Source organism: Protopterus annectens, chromosome 7.part0, assembly GCF_019279795.1.
Source record: "Protopterus annectens isolate FY-2018-M chromosome 7.part0, PAN1.0, whole genome shotgun sequence".
Classification (NCBI taxonomy): Eukaryota; Metazoa; Chordata; order Ceratodontiformes; family Protopteridae; genus Protopterus; species Protopterus annectens.
In genome coordinates, this window is record NC_056739.1 from 1,710,824,031 (window position 1) to 1,710,848,304 (window position 24,274).

General features: G+C 38.2%; 1 protein-coding gene across 1 annotated transcript in view; it reads left to right on the forward strand.

Annotated features, from left to right (window-relative positions):
* The window catches only part of LOC122807193 (aldehyde oxidase 3-like), a 1,326,697-nt gene that overhangs the window by 882,707 nt on the left and 419,716 nt on the right, over nt 1–24,274 (forward strand). The window contains exon 27 of the mRNA XM_044078243.1: nt 4,575–4,670. Coding sequence (XP_043934178.1) covers nt 4,575–4,670 — 96 coding nt within the window. The remainder of the gene's footprint in view (nt 1–4,574; nt 4,671–24,274) is intronic.

Below are 24,274 nucleotides of genomic sequence, written 5' to 3' on the forward strand. Positions count from 1 at the left end.
TTAAATGTATTCCTTACTTCCCTGACAGTGACTGTAAATTTGCCTTGCAAAATATGATTTCTTATGCTTCTCAGGTAGCACGTCACTCCATTAAGTGTGCATATGGTGTAGTAAATGCTTCTTTTAGGGCAGCTGCCACTGGATCTGTTTTTAAAAAGTTTTCCTGGCTCAGACTTCAGTCACTAGCTGAGGATTTCAATGCTAAATTTCTGATGTTCCTTTGGATGGATAAAGACTACATGTTTGGATGTGCCTTTGCTGAGTTATTTAAGAAATTACAGTAGATGGAGTAAAATTATACAGGGGTCCCAGCAATCTTTTCCCATTCACAAATTTCAAAGAAATTAGCCACCGACTCAGACCTTTTCTATCATAAAAGGTTTACCCAATAGAAGGACAAAATATACAAATAAGAAGTGGCAAGACAAGCCTAAGTCTGAGTTTAAGGCAACTAAAGGATCCTTCTTAGACAAGCCTTCTAATTTCTGACTACCTTCCCTCCTCCTTTTCCTATCTCTGCATTTTTCCCCCATTGTTTCCAACAGAGTTTATCTTGTTCTTCCTTCCAGGAAAACAATCACAACAGATTCTTGGGTTTTGAAAATCATCCCAAAACAGTACATACTGTAATGGAATTACCTTCCTGCTCAGCATAGAATTCTACAAGTCTCTCCAAACAAACATCTGGTTCCTCCTATAATTTCTGATTTCGTCATCAGGGAATAATAAAGCCTGTTCCACACAATAAAAAAGGATAAGGATTTTATTCCAGGTTTTTCCTTGTGTCAGGAAATGAAAGTACTTGGAGTTCACTTCTGGATTTGTATATCCTGAACACTTCTGAAAGGGTTCCAAAAGTGAAAATATTAACACACTGCACAGTCTTTTCCCTCTAAATGTTCCCAACACTTTCCTTGTTACCTTGACTCTGAAGGGTGGTTACCCATCATATACCTATTCATCCTCAAGACAGGACATATTTAAGATTCTGTGACTTGAGATTTCACTTGTCTTTTGGGATTTTATGCTTTCTAAGAGTGCTCAAAAGGCATCTAGCGCCTGTAATAGCATTTGCAGACTCCACGGTATCTATATCTACCCTTATCTGGATGATTTCCTGATACAGAATATCTCTCTTCAGATGATTCTTCAGGATTTGCATTCCACAATTAACCTCTTTCAGAACCTAGGATTCACTCAAAACCTCAGCAAGTCCCGTCTTTACCCCAACCATTCTCTGGTACTCCTATACTGCCAGCTTAATTCTTCCTTAATGATTACCTTTCTTCCTTCAGTAAAGACTCTATTCATAAGAGATTACTTTCTATCTCTGAAAACCCTTTCCTTCACCTCTGCAAGAGAAATTCTGAGAGCACTGAGGTACACTGCATCTGCAATACAAATGATTCCATTTGCCAGACTTCATTAAGAGGAAAATGCAGTTGCACATAAATATGTCTGGGCACAACACTATCACCCCCTGTCATTCCCATTTCCTCTCATGTCTTTAGCGAAGAAAGAGCTGTTTTGGTGGATCAATCAGATAAGGGTAAAGAGTGTTTTTCATCATCTGCAAAAGGTCTCTAGTGATTAATTACACATGGTGGCTTGTGGGGGAGAGTGTGTTCAAAGGGTTTCCAAATCCAGGTACTTTGATAAGGAAAAGGACAGAAGGCAGCATATAAACATAAAAGAAATGAAATCATTGATTCTTGTTCCCCGATCACTCTGTCACCTTCGGTCTCCAGGGACATTACAGGTTTTAACAGACAATACCACTGTCGCATTCTACACCAACAAACAGGGGGCACAAACACTTACCACCTGTGCAGACTGCTAGTGATCGCTTGCAATGTTACAATTCAGCAAATCTTTTCCATCAGAACATTTTGACAGACTGTCAAAGCAGATCCAAGGCAGACCCTCATGAGTGGATGGTCAGAAAAGAGAGGTCTTTGTTCAGATTATCCACCAGTGGGGTACCCCTGAGATATATCTTTTTGCCTCCAAACTGAACCAATCAGCTCTAACTGTTTTGTCCCAGGATTCTTTGCAAGAAAGCTTAGAGAAAAAACAACTTCTCCTTCCCATGGAAAGGAAAATCCTATATGCATCTCACTCTTTCTTCATATCCAGAGGGACCTCCTGAAGATTCAGAAAGGCAGTCTCAAGGTACTGTCTGTGACCCCCTTTTGGCTGAGACAACATTTGTTCTACCTTCTTTTCTATCTATACAAGGGCATTCACCAAACATTACTCCATGGGATATACAGGCTCACACAGTAGAAGGGTTCTCTTATTCATCCAAACCTAAAACCACTCAAAGTCTTCGTTTGTATAATAGACTTTTAATTAATTTCATGAACCTTTATTCAGAGGATGAGTTACAGGCTATTAAGGAAGCTAGAAAACCTGCAACTAGAAAATCATGTATTTTAAAATGGAAAAAAATTTCTATTTTGTGCCAAAAAGAGGAGAGGATCCACATCAAACAGGCTCACCTGACATTCTCATATACTTGTCTGAGATGCTCAACAGTGGCATATACATCTATTAAAGTGCAGCTTTCAGCCATTTCCTCACCTGACTTTCTATGGATCCACCAATGATTTCATGTTTTGAAGTTGAACAGCTTTTAAAAGGCATCCTGCAGATAATGCCCTCCATAAAAATCTGTTCTTTCTTGTTGGGACCTGCATTGTTTGAGAAATGAACTGACATGTTTTCAAATTACATCTGTCTCTTCAATATCCATATAATTATGCATATGGAATGCAGTTTTCTTGTAGCTTTAATGTCTACAAAAACAGTTTCTGAGTTATAAGCCCTCATGTCTGTTCCACCTTTTCTATTTTTTTTTCAGAAAGTCACTGTGTCCCTTAGAACAAAGCCACCCTTTATGCCTAAGGTGGTCACTATAATGTCTCTAAGCAACCCATTCGTCTTCTTGCATTTCCCCCTCTGTTCTTCAAAACAAAGCTGAAAGCTTAATTAATTACTAGATGTGCACATATCAGTTATAGGAGATGGAGTTCCCTTGTCATTTCGTTCTGTTTTTCCTTCCATGAATGTCCATCCAAGGTAATATCAAATCACAATCTGCAAGAGCTGTGCCTTCTTCAGATACCTTTCTTAAAGTGCTTGACTCTAAATCAGTCTTAGAAGCAGCTACTTGGTCTTCCATTCACACCTTTATCAAAAATGTACAAATCTGACACTTTCTTAAGCAAAAACATGATTTGTTTCACTATGTACCTGTGCAGGAAATCTCTGAGGATTTTTAACTTTTATGTCCATTAAGAACCAGCAATTAGTCCTCAGGCATAGGTCTAAGTGCTCAGAGATACTGTGCATGAGAAAGAAGTACCTAAGCTTTGTCATACTGGCCAGGCATACAATATCCTTAGCAGGCTACACCCCACCTGTCTGTATTACTGCAACACACTCACAGACACAAACCCAGGTGTATATGTGTGTGTGTGTGTGTGTGTGTGTGTGTGTGTGTGTGTGTGTGTGTGTGTGTGTGTGTGTGTGTGTGTGTGTGCGTGAGCCTGCAACTGCAAAACCTAAGCTGTAGAACACTCTGTGAATCAGGAAGCTTATCATGATGAATTATTGTGAGAGATTTCTACATCACACTAAATTTTTCTGAATATGTTTATGCAGAAGAAATATAGTAGCAAAATGTAAATATATTGAAACATACATATCATAAATTCAATGAAACGAGATACTCCAGAGCTGAGTATCTCACAATGATGGATTATTGCATGGCATCTTAAACGCCTTTGCTATAATTTAAGAACAATGTCCTTGTTTTGGTGATGAAAGTGTATGGAATGCAATTTTTACAACAGCCACTAGAGAAAGACAACATTTCTGTTAGTATTACTAATGTGTGTATGATGGCTCTCACAGAGTTGAGAGATAATTTATCAAGTAACGTCAGCAGATGGCTTATATTTATTCGTCTGCTTGGTGAGTATTATATATTCTCCTCTTTCCAAACTGGTAATGAAGCAACTCTTCAGTAAATATGTGAGTGATGGTGAACATGAAATGTCATATGGCTACAAAATGTATGATGTGCAGCGTTTCTGCTAAGAATGTTAACCTGACAATTTTAACATATTTACAACTTACAGCTTCTAAGTCAGAAAGTACATTATACTTATACCTGTATATATCCATATCTATATCTATATCTAATTTATCTATTTGCATATATACATATATATATATATATATATATATATATATGTATATATATATATATATATATATATATATATATATATATATATATATATATATATATATATATATATATATATATATATATATATATACACACACACACACACACACATGCATACTATATATATAGAGAGACAGAGCTATTTATGCACACACACACACACACACACACACACACACACACACACACACACACACACACACACACACACACACACACACACACACACACACACACACACACACACACACACACATACTTCTCTGTTTAAGTATTTAAGTAAAACACTGTTTTTATGTATTTGCTTTGTTTCTAGGCTGCAGCTTTAATCCATATTTATAAGGATGGCTCTGTTTTGGTGACACACGGAGGCATAGAAATGGGCCAAGGCATTCATACTAAAATGATGCAGGTAAAAAAGTTGTTAGTGCAATGAATTTGTTTATGAGTTTCTGGCTTATTTTTGAAAGAGTCAACAGACTGCTGTATAACCTGAGGACAGAAAAGTAGATTATCCTACAAGCAGAAACACTGCTCACAAGCCACACTGACTCTCATTACCCCAATTACAACCTCCTCAGCACTGCAAATGCTTTCTTCTCTCAGGCACCTACTGTTTGACAAGCTGTCCCCATCAATATTAAGGAAATCAACACATTCCAAATTCAGAATGCAACTCAAAAAGCACTTCTTCCTCTAAGCCAAATGCTCCTCTTTCCAGACAGGACATACTGTATCACCTAGCCTATCTCATTTCTGAGTCTCTCCTCCTCTCTCAAGAATCACTGAAGATTGATCCACCTTAGAAACTAATGCATATATTGTACTTTATAACAAATACAAATCAATAAATCAATCAATCAATCTTGGAAGCCAGTGCTGATATTTAACCTCACAAGACTGGAAATATATTCATCAAGCTCTTCTGAATAAAGTCAGTGCTAATGCACATTCTGGGCTGGCATCACACCATGATTAAGAGTCATACAAATATGACTAAGCCATACATAGAAGACCAGTGTGTTCACGGTATTATCACTCTTGGTGCAGGTAGCCATTATAGACCTGGTGTCCCTTCCCTAATTCCATCCATCTCGTACTGCCTACCATAACAAATCCTGGCAAATCCTTAAAGGGAACCACTGCCCCTGTATTAAAAAGTATTTCCATAAATCATATTTTGGTCTTTCTCATTTTGTCTGCTTCCTATGACGGTCTCCTGCACACTGGGCCTACCACCTGTACCCTGATGATATGAACAGGCGAAACCATGTTTCTTTCCCTTATATCCAGGTGAGTGTGTACACCTACGTAGTTCCTTTAGCCTTTTTTTATACTCTAGTTCCAGCATACATATGAGGCCTGTACAAGCAATCCTCATATTCCCTGTCATTGTTATTTCTTCTAATGCAAGGCTTTAGAATGGTACACAGCTTTCCAGGTGTGTCATTAATAGCTTTCTGTGAAGGGGAAGAAGTACAATTGCGTTCACTCTCCTTGTCAGGTGACCAAAGAAAGACAATTCCCACAGCCCACCCGTGCTCCTTGTCATCTCATCTAACATAGTCCATCCTCACAGCCCACTTAGTGTCTCTGTCATGTGACTCAACACAGTTGCCTACACTATTTCTTTGTCAAGTGATTCAACAGAAGCCAACAACACAGCAATATCCTCTCTTTTTGTCATGTGATCTGACACAGCATCAACACAGTCCATCTTCTTTTGTTTTCATGTCACTTCACACAGGCTGTCACTGCAGCCCTGCCATTCTATTATCATATGATCTGATATACAGTGGATATAAAAAGTTTCCATACCCCTGCTAAAATTCCAGGTTTTTGTGATATAAAAAATGAGACCACAATAAATCATTTCAAAACTTTCCCAACTTTAATGTGACCTATAACCTGCCCAATTCAATTGAAAAAGAAACAAATCTGTTAGGGAAAAAAATAAAACATAAAAAACGTACAATAAGCTGGTTGCATAAGTGTGCACACCCTTAAACTAATATTTTGTTGAAGCACATTTTGATTTAATTACAGCATTCAGTCTTCTTGGGTAGGAGTCTATCAGTATGGCACATCTTGACTTGGAAATATTTGCCCACTCTTCCTTGCAAAAGTACTACAAATCTGTCAGATTGCGAGGGCATCTCTTGTGCACAGCCCTCTTCAGGTCACCCCACAGATTTTCTATTGGATTTAGGTCTAGGCTCTGGCTGGGTCATTCCAAAACTTTAAATTTCTTCTGGTGAAGCCACTCTTTTGTTGATTTGGATGTATGCTTGGGGTCATTGTTGTGTTGAAAGGTGAAATTCCTCTTTATCTTCAGCTTTCAAGCAGATGCCTGAAGGTTTTGGGCCAAAAGTGTCTGGTATTGGGAACTGTTCATAATTCCCTCCACCTTGACTAAAGCCCCAGTTCCAGCTGAAGAAAAGCAACCCCAAAACATGATACTGCCACCACCATGCTTCACCGTGGGGATGGTGTTCTTTTGGTGCTCAAAGTTCTGTTCTTGTGTCAAATGTACCTTTTGGAATTGTGGCCAAAAAGTTCAACCTTGGTCTCATCAGACCATAACCCATTTTCCCACATGCTTTTTGGAGACTTGCTGTATTGTTTTGCAAATTTTAACTGGGCCTGGATGCTTTTCTGTGTAAGAAAAGGCGTCCATCTTGCAACCCTACCCCATAGCCCAGACATATGGAGAATACAGGAGATTGTTGTCACATGTAGTACACAACCGGTACTTGCCAGAAATTTCTGCAGCCCTTTCAGTGTTGCTGTAGGTCTCTTGGCAGCCTCCCTGATCAGTTTTCATCTTGTCTTTTCATTAATTTTGGAGGGACATCCAGTTCTTTGCAATGTCACTGTAGTCCCATATTTTCTCCACTTTTTGATGACTATCTTCACTGTGTTCCATGTTATATTCAATGCTTTGGAAATTTTTTTGTACCCTTCTCCTGACTGATACTTTTCAACAATGACATCCCTTTGATGCTTTGTAAGCTGTCTGTGAACCAAGGCTCTTGCTGTAGCAGGCAACTAAGTACATGTCAGGAAAATCCTACTAGGACAGCTGAACTTTATTTGGGGTTAATCAGAGTCTCTTTAATTGATGGCAGGTGTGTACTCAAAAAGACTGAATGCTGTAAATAAATCAAAAGGTGCAACAAAGTATTGGTTTAAGGGTGTGCACACTTATGCAATGAGCTTATTGCAATTTTTTTTAAATTTTTTTTTATATTTTTCCCTTAACAGATTTGTTTGTTTTTCAAATGAATTGTACAGGTTATAGGCCACATTAAAGGTGGGAAAAGTTTTGAAATTATTTATTGTGGTCTCATTTTTATATCACAAAAACCTGGCATATTAACAGGGGTGTGTAAAATTTTTATATCCACTGTAGGGCATCAACACACCCACTCAACCTCTATTTCATTTGAAGTGACACAGGATATCATCTCATTCCACTTATTCTCCTTGTCATGAGACTTGACAAGGGCCATTAACACAAACCAACCCCACTCTCATGAGACCTGACATAGACAACTATCCTACACACCTTCTGTGTTTGTCTTTTGACTTGACATAGGCCATAAGTACCACCCATATACTCTCCTTTTCATATGATGGCATGCTAGTCATCCCAACAGCCCACTTGTTTGCCATATGACCTGACTAGCCACATCACAACCCACTCTTTCTCTTTATGTGACGTGACACAAGCTCTCAATGCACATACTGACAGGGTGCTTGACTAACCATAAGAAAAAAATGGTCACTGTCAGTTCTATTTCGTCTTCAGTTCTCTGTGTCCCCCCAGGTCTATACTTTACACCTGGACTAGTGCTTAATAAAAGTACATGTTCATGCTTCTTTTCTTAGTGCTGTCTTAAAGCAGGACTTGACCAAGATTTAACTTGCCTCCAGACTGCATGAATTCAAGGTAAACAGACTGCTAAGTCCATCCAGACTCCAGTGCTGATGACAGGCCCTATGGCACATCATTGATTATGGAACAGGTCTGATACCATGCCTTCTGATACCTCATCTGACCAACTCTGTTGCCAAGCTTTATAGAATCCTGTTGGCTACTGACTTCTAACTAAAGAATCTTATATGTGTTGCACAGCATGATAAACCACCCTTTATATTTGGCCCCTACCCTGGTGTTATCATCCAAGACCTTGTCCTTTATATCTTGTGATTTTTTTCCCATGGGCCTCCAATTATAAACCCTTCAAACCTGTAGTATTTAACATGTAGGGCCCTTGTTTTAATGGTAATTTCTCAGTCCTGCTTTTAACACTTATTTATCACTAATAATAATGGGTCATGAGCCCAGTGGTACAGCTAGACTGGGTCATAGGGGTCCATTGCCCCAGACACAAAGTGGTATAGAGAGTATAATCACCCAGTCCTGACCACTTTTCTATGCATACGAGAATTTGGAAGTAAATACCTTTATTGTATTTGCAGTTAAAACTGAGTATTGTTGTGCTCCCTCTGTCGTATAAACTAGTAAACTGCTTGCTACAAATGTATCAAGCAGTTTATTATCATTTCAAAATAAAAAAGACCTTTTTTATTTTAGCTGAAGCTCTGCAGCTCTCCATGAGCAGTAGCAGTAAACCATACCAACTGGTTCATGTTAGGAGAAGAGCTTTCCTTTTTTGAGAGGTGCACCAGACTGGGTGTTGGTACTGGGTAAATTTTAGCTAGCTACACCTCTGCATAAGACCCTAGTATATAGTTTCTGGTTTACCAATGAGATTTCTCAGTCTCTCAATAGTCAAAGGCCAAGCTTCCTAAATTATGTGCATGTTGAAATGCTTCATGAGTTGCACACAGCATTTTAATAGAAGGACTAATGCATTAAATGTTGCTGCTTGTAAAAGAAAGACTATTGCTGCTATACCTTGCTGCTTTGCCACTAATATTCCTTAAGGAAATGTTAACCTCAGTGATTTTCACTCCTTAATTAACCTCTTCAAGATGTTGTCATATCCCACTTTGAAATCAATGTAGATATGATCATTTTGCTGCAGTTATTGCCCTAGTTATATAATTTGAAGGGCTGTCCATTTCAATTGCATTTTTTGTGAGTAGCAAAATAGTATAGTGCACCACACACATACATATATATGGGACTACTTCTAAATTTTGAAGTTTCAAACCTTCAAATTTCTTATGGTTGAGACCATAAGATCAAAGTTTTGAAACTTTGAAATGTAAATAAAAAAAATAAAAACAAAAAAAATCTTTTTTTTTTTTTTTTTTACATTTTTGTAGGGGGGCAAGCCCCCCCCTGCATCCCCCACACCCCCTGCTAATTAAATATAACAACCCCAAGATCACACTACAGTGAGGAAAATGATCTCCATCTAAAGAATTTCAAAGCTTTGATCTTATGGTCTCAGCCATAGGAAATTCCAAGTTTTAAACTTCAAAATTTAGAAGTAGACCCCCACACACACGCATATATATATATATATATATATATATATATATATATATATATATATATATATATATATATATATAAAACTGCAAGAAAGATCACCCAAGCTAATACTTTAAACCTCCTGTAGTAGAGCCCCATGGGTTATATGCATATAGGTTCATAGGTTCATAGGTTGGTACTAGGCTATCAGCCCTAGGGCCTATACAAGCCTAGCCATAACAATTCCCTGGCTATTTCTTCCCACACTATTTACTTCCCTGGACCCCTGTCTAGTAGGGCAACTGACGTGATCCCCGGCTTGAATTTCCTTTCTCCCATCCAAGCGTCAAGGTTCCTTTTGAAGAGGGCCAAAGAGGCACTCTGCTTGACATGTATGGACAATCTATTCCAGAGTCTGGGGAGTCTCTGGGTTAGGAACCTATCCCTTCAGTATGTTTTGTTTATTGTGATGACAAGGTTTAGATCCCTGGAGCATGTGGCTCTGAGGGATTGGGATTTCTTTAAGTGTAGCATGTCCAACTGCTCTGGGTTTGACATGGCCTTGTATGTTAAGCAGAGATCGCCTCTGAGTAGACAATATGTGATAGAGTATAGCTGGAGTTTTTTAAGGTGGTCAGCATAGGGCATCAGCATTAGGCCTGTGATTCTTTTAGTGAGGTATTTCTGCAGCCTTTACAGTTGTTGCAGATGTCTTGAGAGGTACATACCAAATGGGGCGTTGTATTCTATAATGGGTCTAATGAGGGATGAGTACAGTGGGACAATGACCTCCTTTTTTCTGGATGAAAAGCCCTTAGTGATGAGGTGTGCCATATAGAAGGATTTCCTGACTGTTGTGGCGATGTGGTTATCGAAGGTGAGACCATTGTCCACCTGTGTCCCTAAGTCTCTTATCACATTTTCGGTGTTTAGTGTACTGCCACCTATAATGTAATTCACGGGTACATGTTTTTTCCCAAAGGGAATAACAATACATTTCTTGGCATTGATCTTGAGCCCATGGCTCTGGCACCAAGCATCTGTTTCTGTAAAGCCCTTTTGTAGAGTATCCACATCATTTGGGAATTCAATAATGGCTCCCAGTTTGCAGTCATCTGCAAACTTTGTTAGCCAGAATCCCTTAGTGCTGGCCTGTACTTCAGAGAAGTAGATGCCAAACAAGAGCGGTCCCAGGACTGAACCCTGCGGTACTCCACTTGTCACTTGTCTGGAGCTGGATTTGGAGTCAGCTACTTTTACAGTGTGGGTTCTTTCAGTAAGCCAGTTAGCAACTCATTGGGTGACGTAGGGATTAATGACCAGTTTAGTAAGTTTATCTATAATTCCAGAGTGGGGGATGGTGTCAAAGGCCTTGGCAAGTTCTAGATAGGCTGTGTGGACCACTTTACCCTTGTCCATGGCTCTGGAGACTGATTCAAAGAAGTCAATCAGGTTCAGGAGACAAGATCGGCCCTTCACAAGCCCAAACTGGGTGAGGTCCAGTGTTTGAAGGTTGTCAATGTCTTTGTTTATAGGTTCCATGATAATACACTCCATGGCCTTGCAGATAAGGCTCGTCAGACTGACAGGACGATAGTTTCTGGGATCCAAGGTGGATCAACCCTTGTGGAGTGGGATAACTGTAGCTCTGCGCCACTCAGTGGGCATGAAACCTGAGGTGAGGCTATGATTAAACATGACACTTAGGTGAGGTGCCAGTTCATATTGTAGTTCATGTAGTACACAGCCCAGGATGTCATCTGGTCCCATGGATGCTGTATTCTTAGCTTTGAAGAATGCGTTTTTACCTGTGTGGCCATTATTACCGGAATTTGGTAATCTTCCGGTATTGATATGGGCCATGTAGGGGGTGAGAGGGGGTTGAAGTTGGCACTGAATGGATCTGCCAGGATATTGGCAATATCCTTGGGATCAGAATATTTAATGCCATTCTGTTTTATCTCAGAGCAGATCTGATCATTGCCATTTAGATTCTTGACATAGTCATAGAATGCCTTGTGGTTGTCTTTGGAATCTTTGGCAATTTTATTTTCGTAACTAACTTTGGAGGATTTTATGAGGGATCTCAGTTTCTTACTGAGGCTGGTAAGGGAGTGTTTCGCATCCTGGGATTTTCCTGTTTTCTGCAACAGTTTCTTCCTTTTGTTGTAAAGTTTGTTTATGGCAGGGGACCACCAGATTGGCTTCCTTTTTTTGGATGAGAGCATCTTGTTTCTATTTGGGATGGCACGATTCATGCATGAGTGGATGTGCTCATACAGTACCTTAGTGTAGGATTCAGCAGTTGAACTTTCAGTTCCCGTCTGCATGGGTGTCATGAAGTTTGTCATTTCTGACTTGAGTAGCATGAAGTTGGCTTTGGAGAATTTTTTTATGGAGGTTTCCTTACTGGGGGGTGGGGGTGGGATGTGGATGTTAAGGGTGATTAGCTTATGGTCAGACCTGACTAACGAGGGAGGTGACCATAGGTGTGGAGTATCGATTTCCCATGTTGGTAATGACCAGGTCTAGGATACTGGAGCCCCTGGTGGGTCTATGGATTAGTTGTTCCAGGGCATTGGAATTTATGAATTCCAAGAACCATTGGGCAAAGGTGTTGGTACATGAGTAGTTTTCCCAGTTAATGGCAGGGTAGTTAAAATCACCCAGTATTAGGGTGTTTGGTTCTATCTTAATATTTTCCAGTATTTTTAGAAAGGTGTAGTGAGAATCTTGGGGTATGGTGGGGGATCTGTAGCAAGCTACAATTTGGATTGCAGTCTTACCTAGTGTTAGTTGCACCTGGAGAATTTCAGAAGCATTGTGTTGGGCAACTAGCCTGGTGGTGTGAATATCCTTGGTGAATATTGACACTCCTCCACCTTTAGTGTTTCGGTCCTGGTTTGGTAGCCGAAAAGTGTGGTAAGAGTTGTAGCCTGGTATTGCAGGGGTGATCTCTGGAGCCTTGAACCAGGTCTCAGTTACTGCACAGATATCAATGTTCTCTATTTTTAGGAGTGCCTCGATAGAGTGCATTTTGAGGTTTAGACTTCTAGCATTGAATAGCATTACCTTCAGATTTTGCATGCTTGTACCTGTTACGGTGGTAGTTTGTCCTTTGAACTTTGCCTAAAAAAGGCACTATAGGGGTGGCAAGATACTTAGCCAGTAACCTGAATCCCAGGGGCGACAGGTGCACATGATCTCTGGCAAAGCATCGTGGTCTGTCGATCATGTCGTTCCAGGCAGACAGATACTGGATCCCCTTTGAATGACACCAGAAGCTTAGCCAATTGTTGAAGTCAATCATTTTGTCCTTATATTGTGGTATCATTCTGGGCGAAGGCAGGATGCTACTCAAGGCTAGGGTCATACCTGCCTGGGCCACATGATCTGAGAGCTCTTTCATGTCTCATTTCATGTAGTCCAGGGAGGTACGTCTCAAATCATTCACTCCAACATGGACAATGACAGATTCATATTTGTACTTGTTGTGGAGTGACTTGAGTGCATGCGTTATGTGGCGGATCCTGGCACCTGACAGGCAGCTGACTGTAATTTTCTCCTTGTTCAACCTGGTGAGTGGGACATCAGTGTGCCTGACTATAGAGTCACCTATGACTAAAGTGTTAGGTATGTTGTCTTGCCTTAGGGGCTGTTGCTGGGTGGCACACTGGTGTTGTGAACTATGTGACACTTTGGTTGTGATTGGTGTTTGCGTTTCAGCTTCAGAGGTCCTTGTTACTTGGGCAGGTTACAGTTAAGAGCCTCTGCATATGTGGATTTAGTGTTGCTATATGTGGGTGTTGGTGGTGTGGGTTTAGAAGGGCTATGTGTTGCTTGAGGTGTAGTGTGGGTGTTAACTTTCTCCTCTTGACTGTCTAGCACAATCTTGGGTGGAAAGAGCTTTGTTTCCATTTTGGCTATGTAAGTGCATCTCTCACAGGTTGTAGTGTTGGATGGTAGGAGGAGAGGGTTGTCTGTGTACATGAGGCAATTGCTGCATTGCCCCAGTATGCCCAGATTCACCAGGTGGACAGGAGAAATCACCGAAAGCTGACCCTTGGACATGCCTGGTTTGGTGCTTTTTTTTTTTTTTTTTTTTGTAAAGTACAAGAGCTGTTTTCCCTTACCAAGGTACTTTGCAATTATAGGCTGTTTAGTGCCTACTAATTATTTCTCCTTATTAACAAAGAGAGTTGAGTGCTTGTATCAGTTTAAGGCTTCCTAGTGCTTTACAGCAGGTATTAGAGCAAGTGCTAGTCACAGGGATGTTTAAAGGTAAGATGAAAAAAAATGCACACTGCAGTGTGCACTAGAGAAGTTAGATGTGAAAGTAGGTAACTTAAGTTTTACCTGTTTAAAAAGTTAAGGTTTAGTGGAGAGTTACTATTTTTAAAACAGCAAGATGGACTGAAAGGGGTGGTCACTTTTGTATTCTGGTACTATTGGAATACAGTAGGATGGCCAATAAATTTAAATAGTTGAAGGGGAGGGATTTCAAAAATGATGATTTTGTGATTACTCACACAAGTCAGTGAAAGTAGAGAGGAATTGAGATATATGGTCAGATTAACATAAGAGGCAGGCAACTAGAAAGACAGTAGTGTTTAACAAGACAACTCTAACTGAGTGGGAGGGCGAGAAAAAAATGTCTGCCTGACTCAGAAGAGACAGAGCTGTGGTCTCTTTTGAAGTTTTAATATGCTGTTAAAGCAGAATGCAAGTAAAACACAAGGTAAAGAAAACAAACCACAGTATTCAAAATATAAAAAGGCAATAAAGTAATGCAAAATACAAAAAAATAAAAGCAAACTAACCTTTCCTTCACCACAAAGTGTAGCAGAGTCTGGATGAGCCTTTCTGGTAAAGCTCTGAAATGTTTTATTTTACCCCTTAAATAGAAGGTTTAGTTCCTAGCTCCACCCCCTCAGTTCACAAATGATTAACCTTAAGTGACCTCTTCTATCTTATGAATGAGTCCTTAATTGATCAGTTCTAATTTCTGCTTGACTCAGTTCTAATTTCTGCCTGACTCAGAAGAGACAGAGCTGTGGTCTCTTTTGAAGTTTTAATATGCTGTTAAAGCAGAATGCAAGTAAAACACAAGGCAAAGAAAACAAACCACAGTATTCAAAATATAAAAAGACAATAAAGCAATACAAAATACAAAAAATACAAGCAACCTAACCTTTCCTTCACACCAAAGTGTAGCAGAGTCTGGATGAGCCTTTCTGGTAAAGGACTTCTTAAGCACATACCAGTGCTTCAGCTACATGGTTTCTGAATGTCCATGACTTCTTACATTTCACTTTTTAAAGCTTTATGGGCACATTCAGGCAAATAAATCCAACCCCCAATAGCTGCCGACATACCATGTTTTGGAATTTTTGTGACCTCATCAGTACAGCATAAATGGACTTTTGGTTATACTTTAGAAACACAGGCCTTAAAACCCTGCCTGATGCCCATAAATATTAGGGTGCTTGCAAAATATCCTAAACAACATCCACGCAAAGGGCAGAAAGGTTACACAGGCAAACAATTCAGTAAAAACTGCAAAAAGACTCACCAGAGCTAAAGTCTTCATGATGTAATACCTTAAATCTCCTGTAGTGGATGCCCATGGGATATATACAAATGACTCCATAAAGGACATATCCGTGTTTCACCTACCTGGTATTTGAATGCCAGTGACTTTTTACTTTTTACTTTTTAAGCCTTTATGGGTACATTTAAGCCAATCAAGCCAAACCTCACCAGCTATACATATGCCATGTTTCAGACTTTATGTGACCTCGTCAGTACAGCATAAGTATAAGTGGATTGTCTGGCTATAATTTAGAAACACTGGGCTTAAAATATTAAGTATTACTGTTCAGTTTTCATGTTTTATTTATATCTGAACAAGAATAAAAACTGAATAAACATAGATAATGACACACTAAGCAATGTTTGGGAACGGAGAGATGATGAAATTAGCAAAGGAAAGGAGCATAGTATTGTTGGTACTGAATTCATTCTCAAGTCTTGATGAGTGCCTTCATGTGGTAGACCCTGTTTTCATATAATCTCACCAAGAAAACACTGATATATAGACTATATCTTATATATAGCATATATCACTAAGAAAAGTAGGTTAAAAAATAAAAAAGATACCTGGGTGAACAAGTCCCAAGATAAAAAAAAAGTACCCAATCCTGATGTGTGCACTGATGCCAGGACTGGAAAAAATGACAGTGTAGAATCTTCAAGACTCAGAAACATTCCTACAATGGGATTTGGCCAGGTTCAGGGGAAGGATGGCTCCCCTGCTGTAGAAGGAACTTGCAGGCCAAAAAAGAGCCATAAAGATGACAGAGTGGACTATTGATGATAAAAAAGAAATTATGTAGTGTTACTATTATGAAAAAAAAACAAGAATTTACAAACAGAAGATATTCAGAAATATTAAGAGAGAAATTAGAGGAAAGAAAAATACTTACAAAAGAAAAACTGTCAAAAGCTTCAAATGCAAATTTGCATTCACTAATAGAACAGAGCCACGAAAAACATTACATAGACAAAGAAACTGTAAGCCACCTGGAAAAAGTGGTCACAGAGGAAGTGTGGAAGTATAAAGAACAAAACCCAGAGATGATTTTTGAAAGGTATAAGAAAGAAACATGGACATGGGAAAGAAAAAGATATATGATATGGTGCGGTATTTATGCAAAGAAGAAAACCAAACTAATGAATACAAAAAAGAAGCTCTAATGATATTTGAAGAGAAATATAGGCAGAGCCATCCAGATATGGAAACATTCACCAATACAAAAAATAATTACACCAAATGGGAATGCCGAAGAGAGGATTAGTAAGGTAGAAGTTAAACAAATGGGGACTGAAGTTATGGAATACTGCAAAGTGAGGGATTTAGTGTACAACATTCAACACATATGATGTCACAGCATGATGGAACAATGAGACCCCAAATTATGGAGAAATAGGTGGAGTGGAAGATATCTGTAGAAGAAATATAGACAGGGGGAATGATTTTTGATATGGTGCACTATTTATAAAAAGGAGAGAGCAAAACTTAAAAGAGCACTAAAATATTTAAGGAGAAATACAGACAATGGCACCCAGTTATCGCAAATTTCACAATACAAAGATAAGAAAACAAAGGGGGGAAGTAGAAAACAGGATTAGAAAAGGAGAAGTTAAAGAACTAAAATTTGAAGTTATGGATTACCTGCGAAGTGAAGGATTTCATGTAGAAAATCCAACTTGGGTAATGCGACAATATGATGGAACAATGAGTCCCCAAACTAAGAAGAAACAGTTGGAATGGGAAGCATTTGATGACTTGCCACATGACGATGCTCTGGAACTTTCAATAGGAAATCAGAAAAAAAGATGAGTTGGAATTGCACAGCAAGGGATGGAGCAGAAAATGGTGGCAACTCTGATGCAGGCAATGTTGTGGAGTGATGGGCCAATGAGTTCCTACACGAATGAGCTACAGATGATGCAGGATGAAGCTGAAGAGGACATGCCACAATAGGATGTTCTGGAATATCTTCTTGTGGCATGTCATGTTCAGAATATGTTCTGGAACTTTCATTAACATGCCCAGAGCAAACAGAGAACAAAAAATATGCTTTCAGTTTAGAAGAAAATGATCTAAGGGAAAAGTTCCTTGATTTAGTAGAGATTGATAGGCACATTCAGATCGATGCAAGAAAATATTTTGCAGAAAGCAAATAAGACCCAAAATGCTAGAAGTCTGATAAAACAGATGAACACAGTAATCAAGACTGTTAACAGAAATTCATGTGATATAACAGAACTAAATAGGATATATTACTGTGCAGCCAAATTAATAACAGATAAAGTCTTACCACAAAAATATAGACCAATAAGAGAAAGGAAGGGAATAAATACAATGCCATCATGCAAGCATTGAACAGAGAAAACTATAAAGAAAGTAAGACAAGAAGTGTCTCTGTTAGAAGAATATAGAAGAAGGAACAGATCAACAAAAATACTTAGAAAAATAAACTTGGTAAAAGCAATGCGCAGTATCCAAATAGACCAGGATCTATCAAATACTATTACAAATAACAAACTAAGTATATCAGCACAGGCAGAAAAAACTTAGGAGATAAAACAAAGCAAAAGGAATGGAAACACCACCAAAAAAAGAAGAAATAGACACATTTTGGAGATATATTTATGAAGACCATGTGGAACATAACAAAGATGGTGAATGGATAAAAAAATTGAAAGAAGCAGTAAGGAATTCAAACATACAAGGTATGAAATGGGATGAAGCAATGACCCATGAAATTGAAACAAAATTAAGAAAAGCTCCTAAACGGAAAAACCCTAGGCCCAGATGCAGTACCTAACTTATGGCTAAAAGTATCTACATCTTTACATGAAGATTTAGTCTTGAGTAAGATGTGCACATACCAAACAGACACCAGCCTGGTTCACAACAGGAAAAATGATAATCCTCCTTAAGAGTAAACCTGTCAGTCATCCTAAAAACTATATACCAGTAACGTGCCTTCCAGTGATGTGCAAACTATATACCAGAATTGCTGCAAACAGTTTATAGTCATGCGGAAGAAAACTCAATCATGGCACAACAAAAGTGTAACAAAAGAAAGTCATATGGAACAAAGGATCATGTGTTGATAAATCAAGCCATAATAGAGAATTGTAAAAAATGGGAGGAATCTATGTACGGTATGCATAGATTATGGATAGATTACAAAAAAAGCATTTGACAGCATCCTACATTCATGGATAAAGGAGTAGTTACAGGTGTATGAAATATATCCTATGATGATCAATTACATTACAGTGACCATGAAACAGTGGCAAACTACTTTGCAATTAAGCTGTGACAAAGGGCAAATTATTATTGCAAGGATAAAAATCCAAAGGGGGATATTCTAGGGTGATTCTTTGACACAACTATTGTTTTGTCTTGCCCTTAACAACTGTTTAGTTAACTGATTAGGTCTTGGTTACAATTTAGCTCCCAGAAAACATTCTTACTTAAAGACTTCTCATCTACATTTTGTGGATGACTTAAAACTGTATAGTTCATCAGGTGAGGAGTTGAAAGCACAACTGCAAGTAGTTAAAACGTTCTCAGCTGATATAAAAATAACATTTGGTTTTGATAGATGTGCAAAAGCAATGTTTAAAGCAGAAAAGTTATAGTACCAAGAAAATATCAATCTGGGATAGAAATGTGATATGAAGGAACTTGAGCAGGAAGGAATGTATACATTTTTAGGAAATGATGAAGGATTGGCAATAAAAACATGAACAAATATAAATAAATCTCAGTAAATATTACTTAAGAAATCTAAAACTAATATTGAAAACAACCTTGACATCTAGGAAGAAAGTTCAAGCTATAAACCAACTTTCTCTTCCTGTTCTAACTTACAGTTTTCATGTGATTAACTGGCCCCCAAATGTATTGCATCAGTTGGACAGAAAAACAAGAAAAATGCTTCATGCTTATCTAAAAATAAACAAAAATAAGTGTATAGATTATTTATTCCATACTTTGAAGGAAGTATGGGCCTCCCTAAAATTGATTACAAGTATAGATCTGCAGTATTGCCACTGCATACATATCTATTGACCTCACCAGATCCAAATGCAGTTAAAGTTTTAAAACACAGAGAGAGGTGGTCTAAGATGATCTCTCTGCTTAGTTTAGCAGAAATGTTTCAGTGTCAAGTGGGAATGGAAATCAAAACAGAAGTAGGCAAAAATCAGTCAGCAACTGACTGTGCCAAAAACAAAAGAAAAAATATAAGGAGACAGATCAGATGAGAAGGAAAGAAATGTGGAAAAGCCATAAATGTAATGGCAAGTATAGACAACTCCTGGAACAGCCTCATGTTGATAGGATTTGATGCAGGAATGGTTAAGGAGAAGTGAGTTGAAACCAACGAATGAAAGGTTAGTAATGGCAGCCTATGATAGTGGACTACTTACACTTTGGTTTAGAAAACCCACTGTACATGTGGGAGAAACAGAGAAATGTATGCTTTGTAAAAAAAAAAAAAAAAATGGAAATAGTCACACACGTAGTTGCTGGGTGTGATACACTCATGGCAGATGGCCTGCACACTGAAAGGGACAGTAATGTGACAAGACTGTTGCATTAGGGATTGTGCAAACACTGCAGTACAGGACTAGATGAGTAGCATTGCAAACATGAACCACAAAACATTATAGAGAATGACAGAAGTGTATATCACATGGGATCATCCACTACCAACAGTTCAAACATAGTTCTGCTCCATTAGTTGTACAAACCTTTACAGGAGACCTGTTTTGCTCATTGATTCCCATAACACATATGTCATCCTGGCATCCATGCTAAGCAGGACAATTGAGGAACAGGTGGTGTTCTTTAGCTCCCTAATAGCAGTAATACCCTACTGACCATTTATAATGCTTCTTTCATTTTAATAAATCCAAACCAGAAATAACCAGCACCATCCAACATTCAGTACTGAAATAAAAGTTTTGTTATTGTATTCCAAAACTGCAAAATTTAAAAATTCAGTAAAAAAAAAAAAAAAAACCCTGTTACATGAATCAGTTTCAGTCCTCAATCTTCTTTAGCATGATCTGCACATATCTGTAACATACTGGTATAAACAGAGTGTAGCCACTTCCCCATACTCACACAAGAATATAATTAAAATGCTAGTGACAAATTTAACAAATAGATCCCCATTTTAGCAAAACATATACAAGAAAGAGAAAGTGCATTCAAAGTATGTTCAAAATCTCAGAACATATTTTACTTTTTTTGTTTGTATATAAGTAACCATAAATATTCTAAAATATATATTAAGGGTTGCTAACATCGGATTAACCAATGTTAGTGACTGTAGTTGTAAGAGAGAGACTTTGTCACTTTCTATAAATGTATGGTTACCATTTTGGTGACAATGCTTATAGTAACAGTAGCTTTTAGTCTATCCACCGGTTCATGAGCAGAAGGTGCAGTTTAACTAATAATGAAGCCCCTAATATCCTGATGCGTAATAACTTACTGGAATATAAAAATGTGAAGAATGACAAATTATTTACCATCTGTTACTACCTTTTTCTACTGACATGAAAGCATTCAGAAGAACAATAGAAAATCACCTGGGCATTATGTTTTCTAATCATGACTTGGCTGAGATAGTACCTGGACAGTATCTGTTTTCCAATAGGACAGGAGAAAATATAAGACAATTTTTGCACAGCATAAGTTAGGTAACATCAGAAATAAACAGATATAAATAACACTTTAAAGAATACTCCCAGCGGACTGTCATCCATATGGTAATTGTAAATTCTGGAAAGTCATAAATAAAACAAAAATGTTTGTGACATTCAACACATTCAAGGAGTTTAACATCAGACATTTAATTATTTAGGTTAGTACTCATGTTATCTATTCAGCCAAAAGTTTTGTCTGCCTTTAATATATGGAAGACCATTAAATCTCTGAACATTTAAGTGATGTGAAATGTAAAAGGCAAACAAATGCTTTATATAAACATAAAACTAAAAACCAGTGAGGTCACTTTAAAGGCACTGACATTGTTTTACAGAAAGTGCCAATGCTGCATTTATTCAGAAATTATTAAGCCAAAAAGAAAAGTCTGGATAATTAATTGTGTGTGTGTGTGTGTGTGTGTGTGTGTGTGTGTGTGTGTGTGTGTGTGTGTGTGGGGGGGTATCCAAGCTTGAATGAACATTTATATATGCAGACCTTTTCATGGCATTATTTCAAGGACATGATGATATACAACGCAACTCACAACCTATATTTGAGTGCCATGACAAAGGCTCCTTGATGACTACTGGCCTATCTGGACTTCTTATACAGAAGAGCTTATGATTTTGTTGTTTATCTGAATTAAGACACTTGGAGCTTGAAATTTAGTGTGGAATTCAACAAATAATAAAAAGACATGATGATGATCACACTCTTGCCACCACCCTATTTTAAAAAAATTCTTTATTACCAGCCAACAGTTGACACCTCTATCCCTATTTTTAAAGTGCTCCCAAATCACAATTTAGAAGAGTTGGGAGAATATGTTCTAATGGGCGCTGAATTCCAACACACCAAAGACAATGAGAATGAACCTACAGGAGAAGAGTAATTCTCAGACATTGTTATTCTACTTTAAGCTTCTTTTATACAGGGGGAGAACCTCCTCTGCAGCACTGATGTAGGGAGAAAGCTCCCTACACCCCCAAACATATATATACTAACTCCAAAATCGCCATATCTCAGAGAAAAGGGAATATTCCTGAAAAAGGCCATCTTGGACATCAAGAAAAGATGGACATAGTATATGTAAGTCAATTTTTTGGCAATTCAATCTTCGTTTTTCAGGACTTGTTCTAGCGTGTTACAGCATCTCTGGGGACAAAAGAAAACTCCATCTCCATTCCAGTAAGTTCTAAAAAAATATCGGTTGTCAAAATGAAAGACATTGTAGGCATGCTTTGTGAGACATAGCAGGTGGCTGTGTATTAGTCCTGTCCAATGTAGAATGCTTGTATACAGCGAGATGAATTTAAGATACAAAAGCACTAATTGGGTTCTAACTATACTTCTTGAATCAGCTGTAAAAACTGAGTAGTATCTTTTAAGTAAGCCCTGGAAAAACCCAACAAAGGTGTAAATTTCATAGCTAAAATACCTGATAAAGGTTTAGTCAGAGAAACTTTACCTGCTATTATAGGTCTCTTTGGGGGTTTGTGGACATTCTAATGTACCTTGTGGAGAATATAAAAGAAATGCAACCACGGATTGTCCACCATTAATCTGACACATAGTTTCTTAGTAATAATACCTAATTGCAAGTCAAATTTAAAAATGCATCTATTCCATGTTTAAATGTCAGTGTAGGGTCTAACATTGTGCAATTGTACAAATAAACATTGTTAAGTTGTCTCACAGACTCAGCATTGTAAACTTGTAAATTCTATTATTTCTAATTTTATCAACTGGTAGAATTACTATATTCTTATATTGGTATACAGATTTTAAAACCCTCATGTTAGACTTGAAACTGCTGTTGAACATGTACATTGACAGACAGTGAGTAGTGGGTTTCTGTGGTGGTTTATTCTAACAAAATCATGCTGATCCCTACCAATCAATTTGGGCAGAATATGGGTATCCATGGAAACAATTTAACATCATGTTTACCAGTGAAATTACCTCATATGATCACTAACTGCAGAGGTATAACCAATTTTATTTTCATAATAATTATAGGAGGGTGCCTTTCTGCATTTCCCCTACTTGAGTCACTTCCTTGAAGCATGTTTGTATAAAATGCTGAGATTAATGCATTGTCCTTGACATGTCATAATTTTTTTTTCCTTCTGTGCCTTGTTCCTTTATTGCTGACACCAAGCCTTTGCTATTCTCTCTAGTTAATGTAAGCAAGGTTTGTGGCTTCATACATCTATATTCTACTGACACAGCCTCTGGTACAACACACTAAATCTTTATTAAGTGCTCATTGAATTGTTGCTTTACCACTGCCAGTTTTCCCATCTTGTTTCATCATTTCCTCCAGCTTATTTGGACCAAGACTCTAAACTGCACCCTTGTCATACTTCCTGCCAAATTCTATGCTCATGTGGATCCTCCCACATCACCTATACTTCTGAACAGTACATTGCTTGTGTTCCCTGTTGCAGTTAACCTGATAACCCCCTCTCTGTCTGTGTGCTTAATTATTTGCCCACTCTGTATTTTCTATTTTATTTGATGCTGTAGTCTATGCCAGCAAGGTATCTCTCCAAGGAGCCATTCTGCAGGAGCTCAGTGGAGTTTCTGCCCCAAACTTGGCTGTGCCACCAAGATCATAACACAGAAAAATTCTATTAGTGGCTCCTTAATAATACCCAAGCACCATATAATCCATTATTTACTGACCTAAATCCTACCCTTTCATAGGAAAATCAAGTTAATGAATGAGCCCTTTGGAACAGCTTTTTCTACACATCAGCATAGGCTGTCTCCCTACACTGTAGCATATCTACATTCTTACCTTTTCATCGAGTCCCTCTCTGTGCTGTATTATAGCAATAACTGATGATGTTGGTGTGGTCCATTGAAATTTACCCACGGTTGGCATGGTTTAATCATGAGGGCGAAGCCCAAGTGATTAAATAAAGGCAACTGTGGGTAACTTTCAATATACCACAACCACGGAGTCGGTTATTGCTGTTATACAATGACATTATTTAAGGAAAAAAAAACTTACTTTTTCTTATAATGTCTTTTTATAATGGCGCATTACTGTTCTTCCGTGGCTGGTGGTATACTGCTTCCTTGTGTTGATGTACTGCGCATGCATATGGGGACTTGCGTTCCCACACATACCCAGTACGTCAGTGCTCGGGAAAGTAAGCAATGTAGAAAAGAAGATCTCCGTTGCTCAGCTTTTCCTTTCTTTTTTTTTTTTTTTTAATTAAAAAAAAGGTTCAGGAAGTTTAGAGGAGGAGAGAAACAG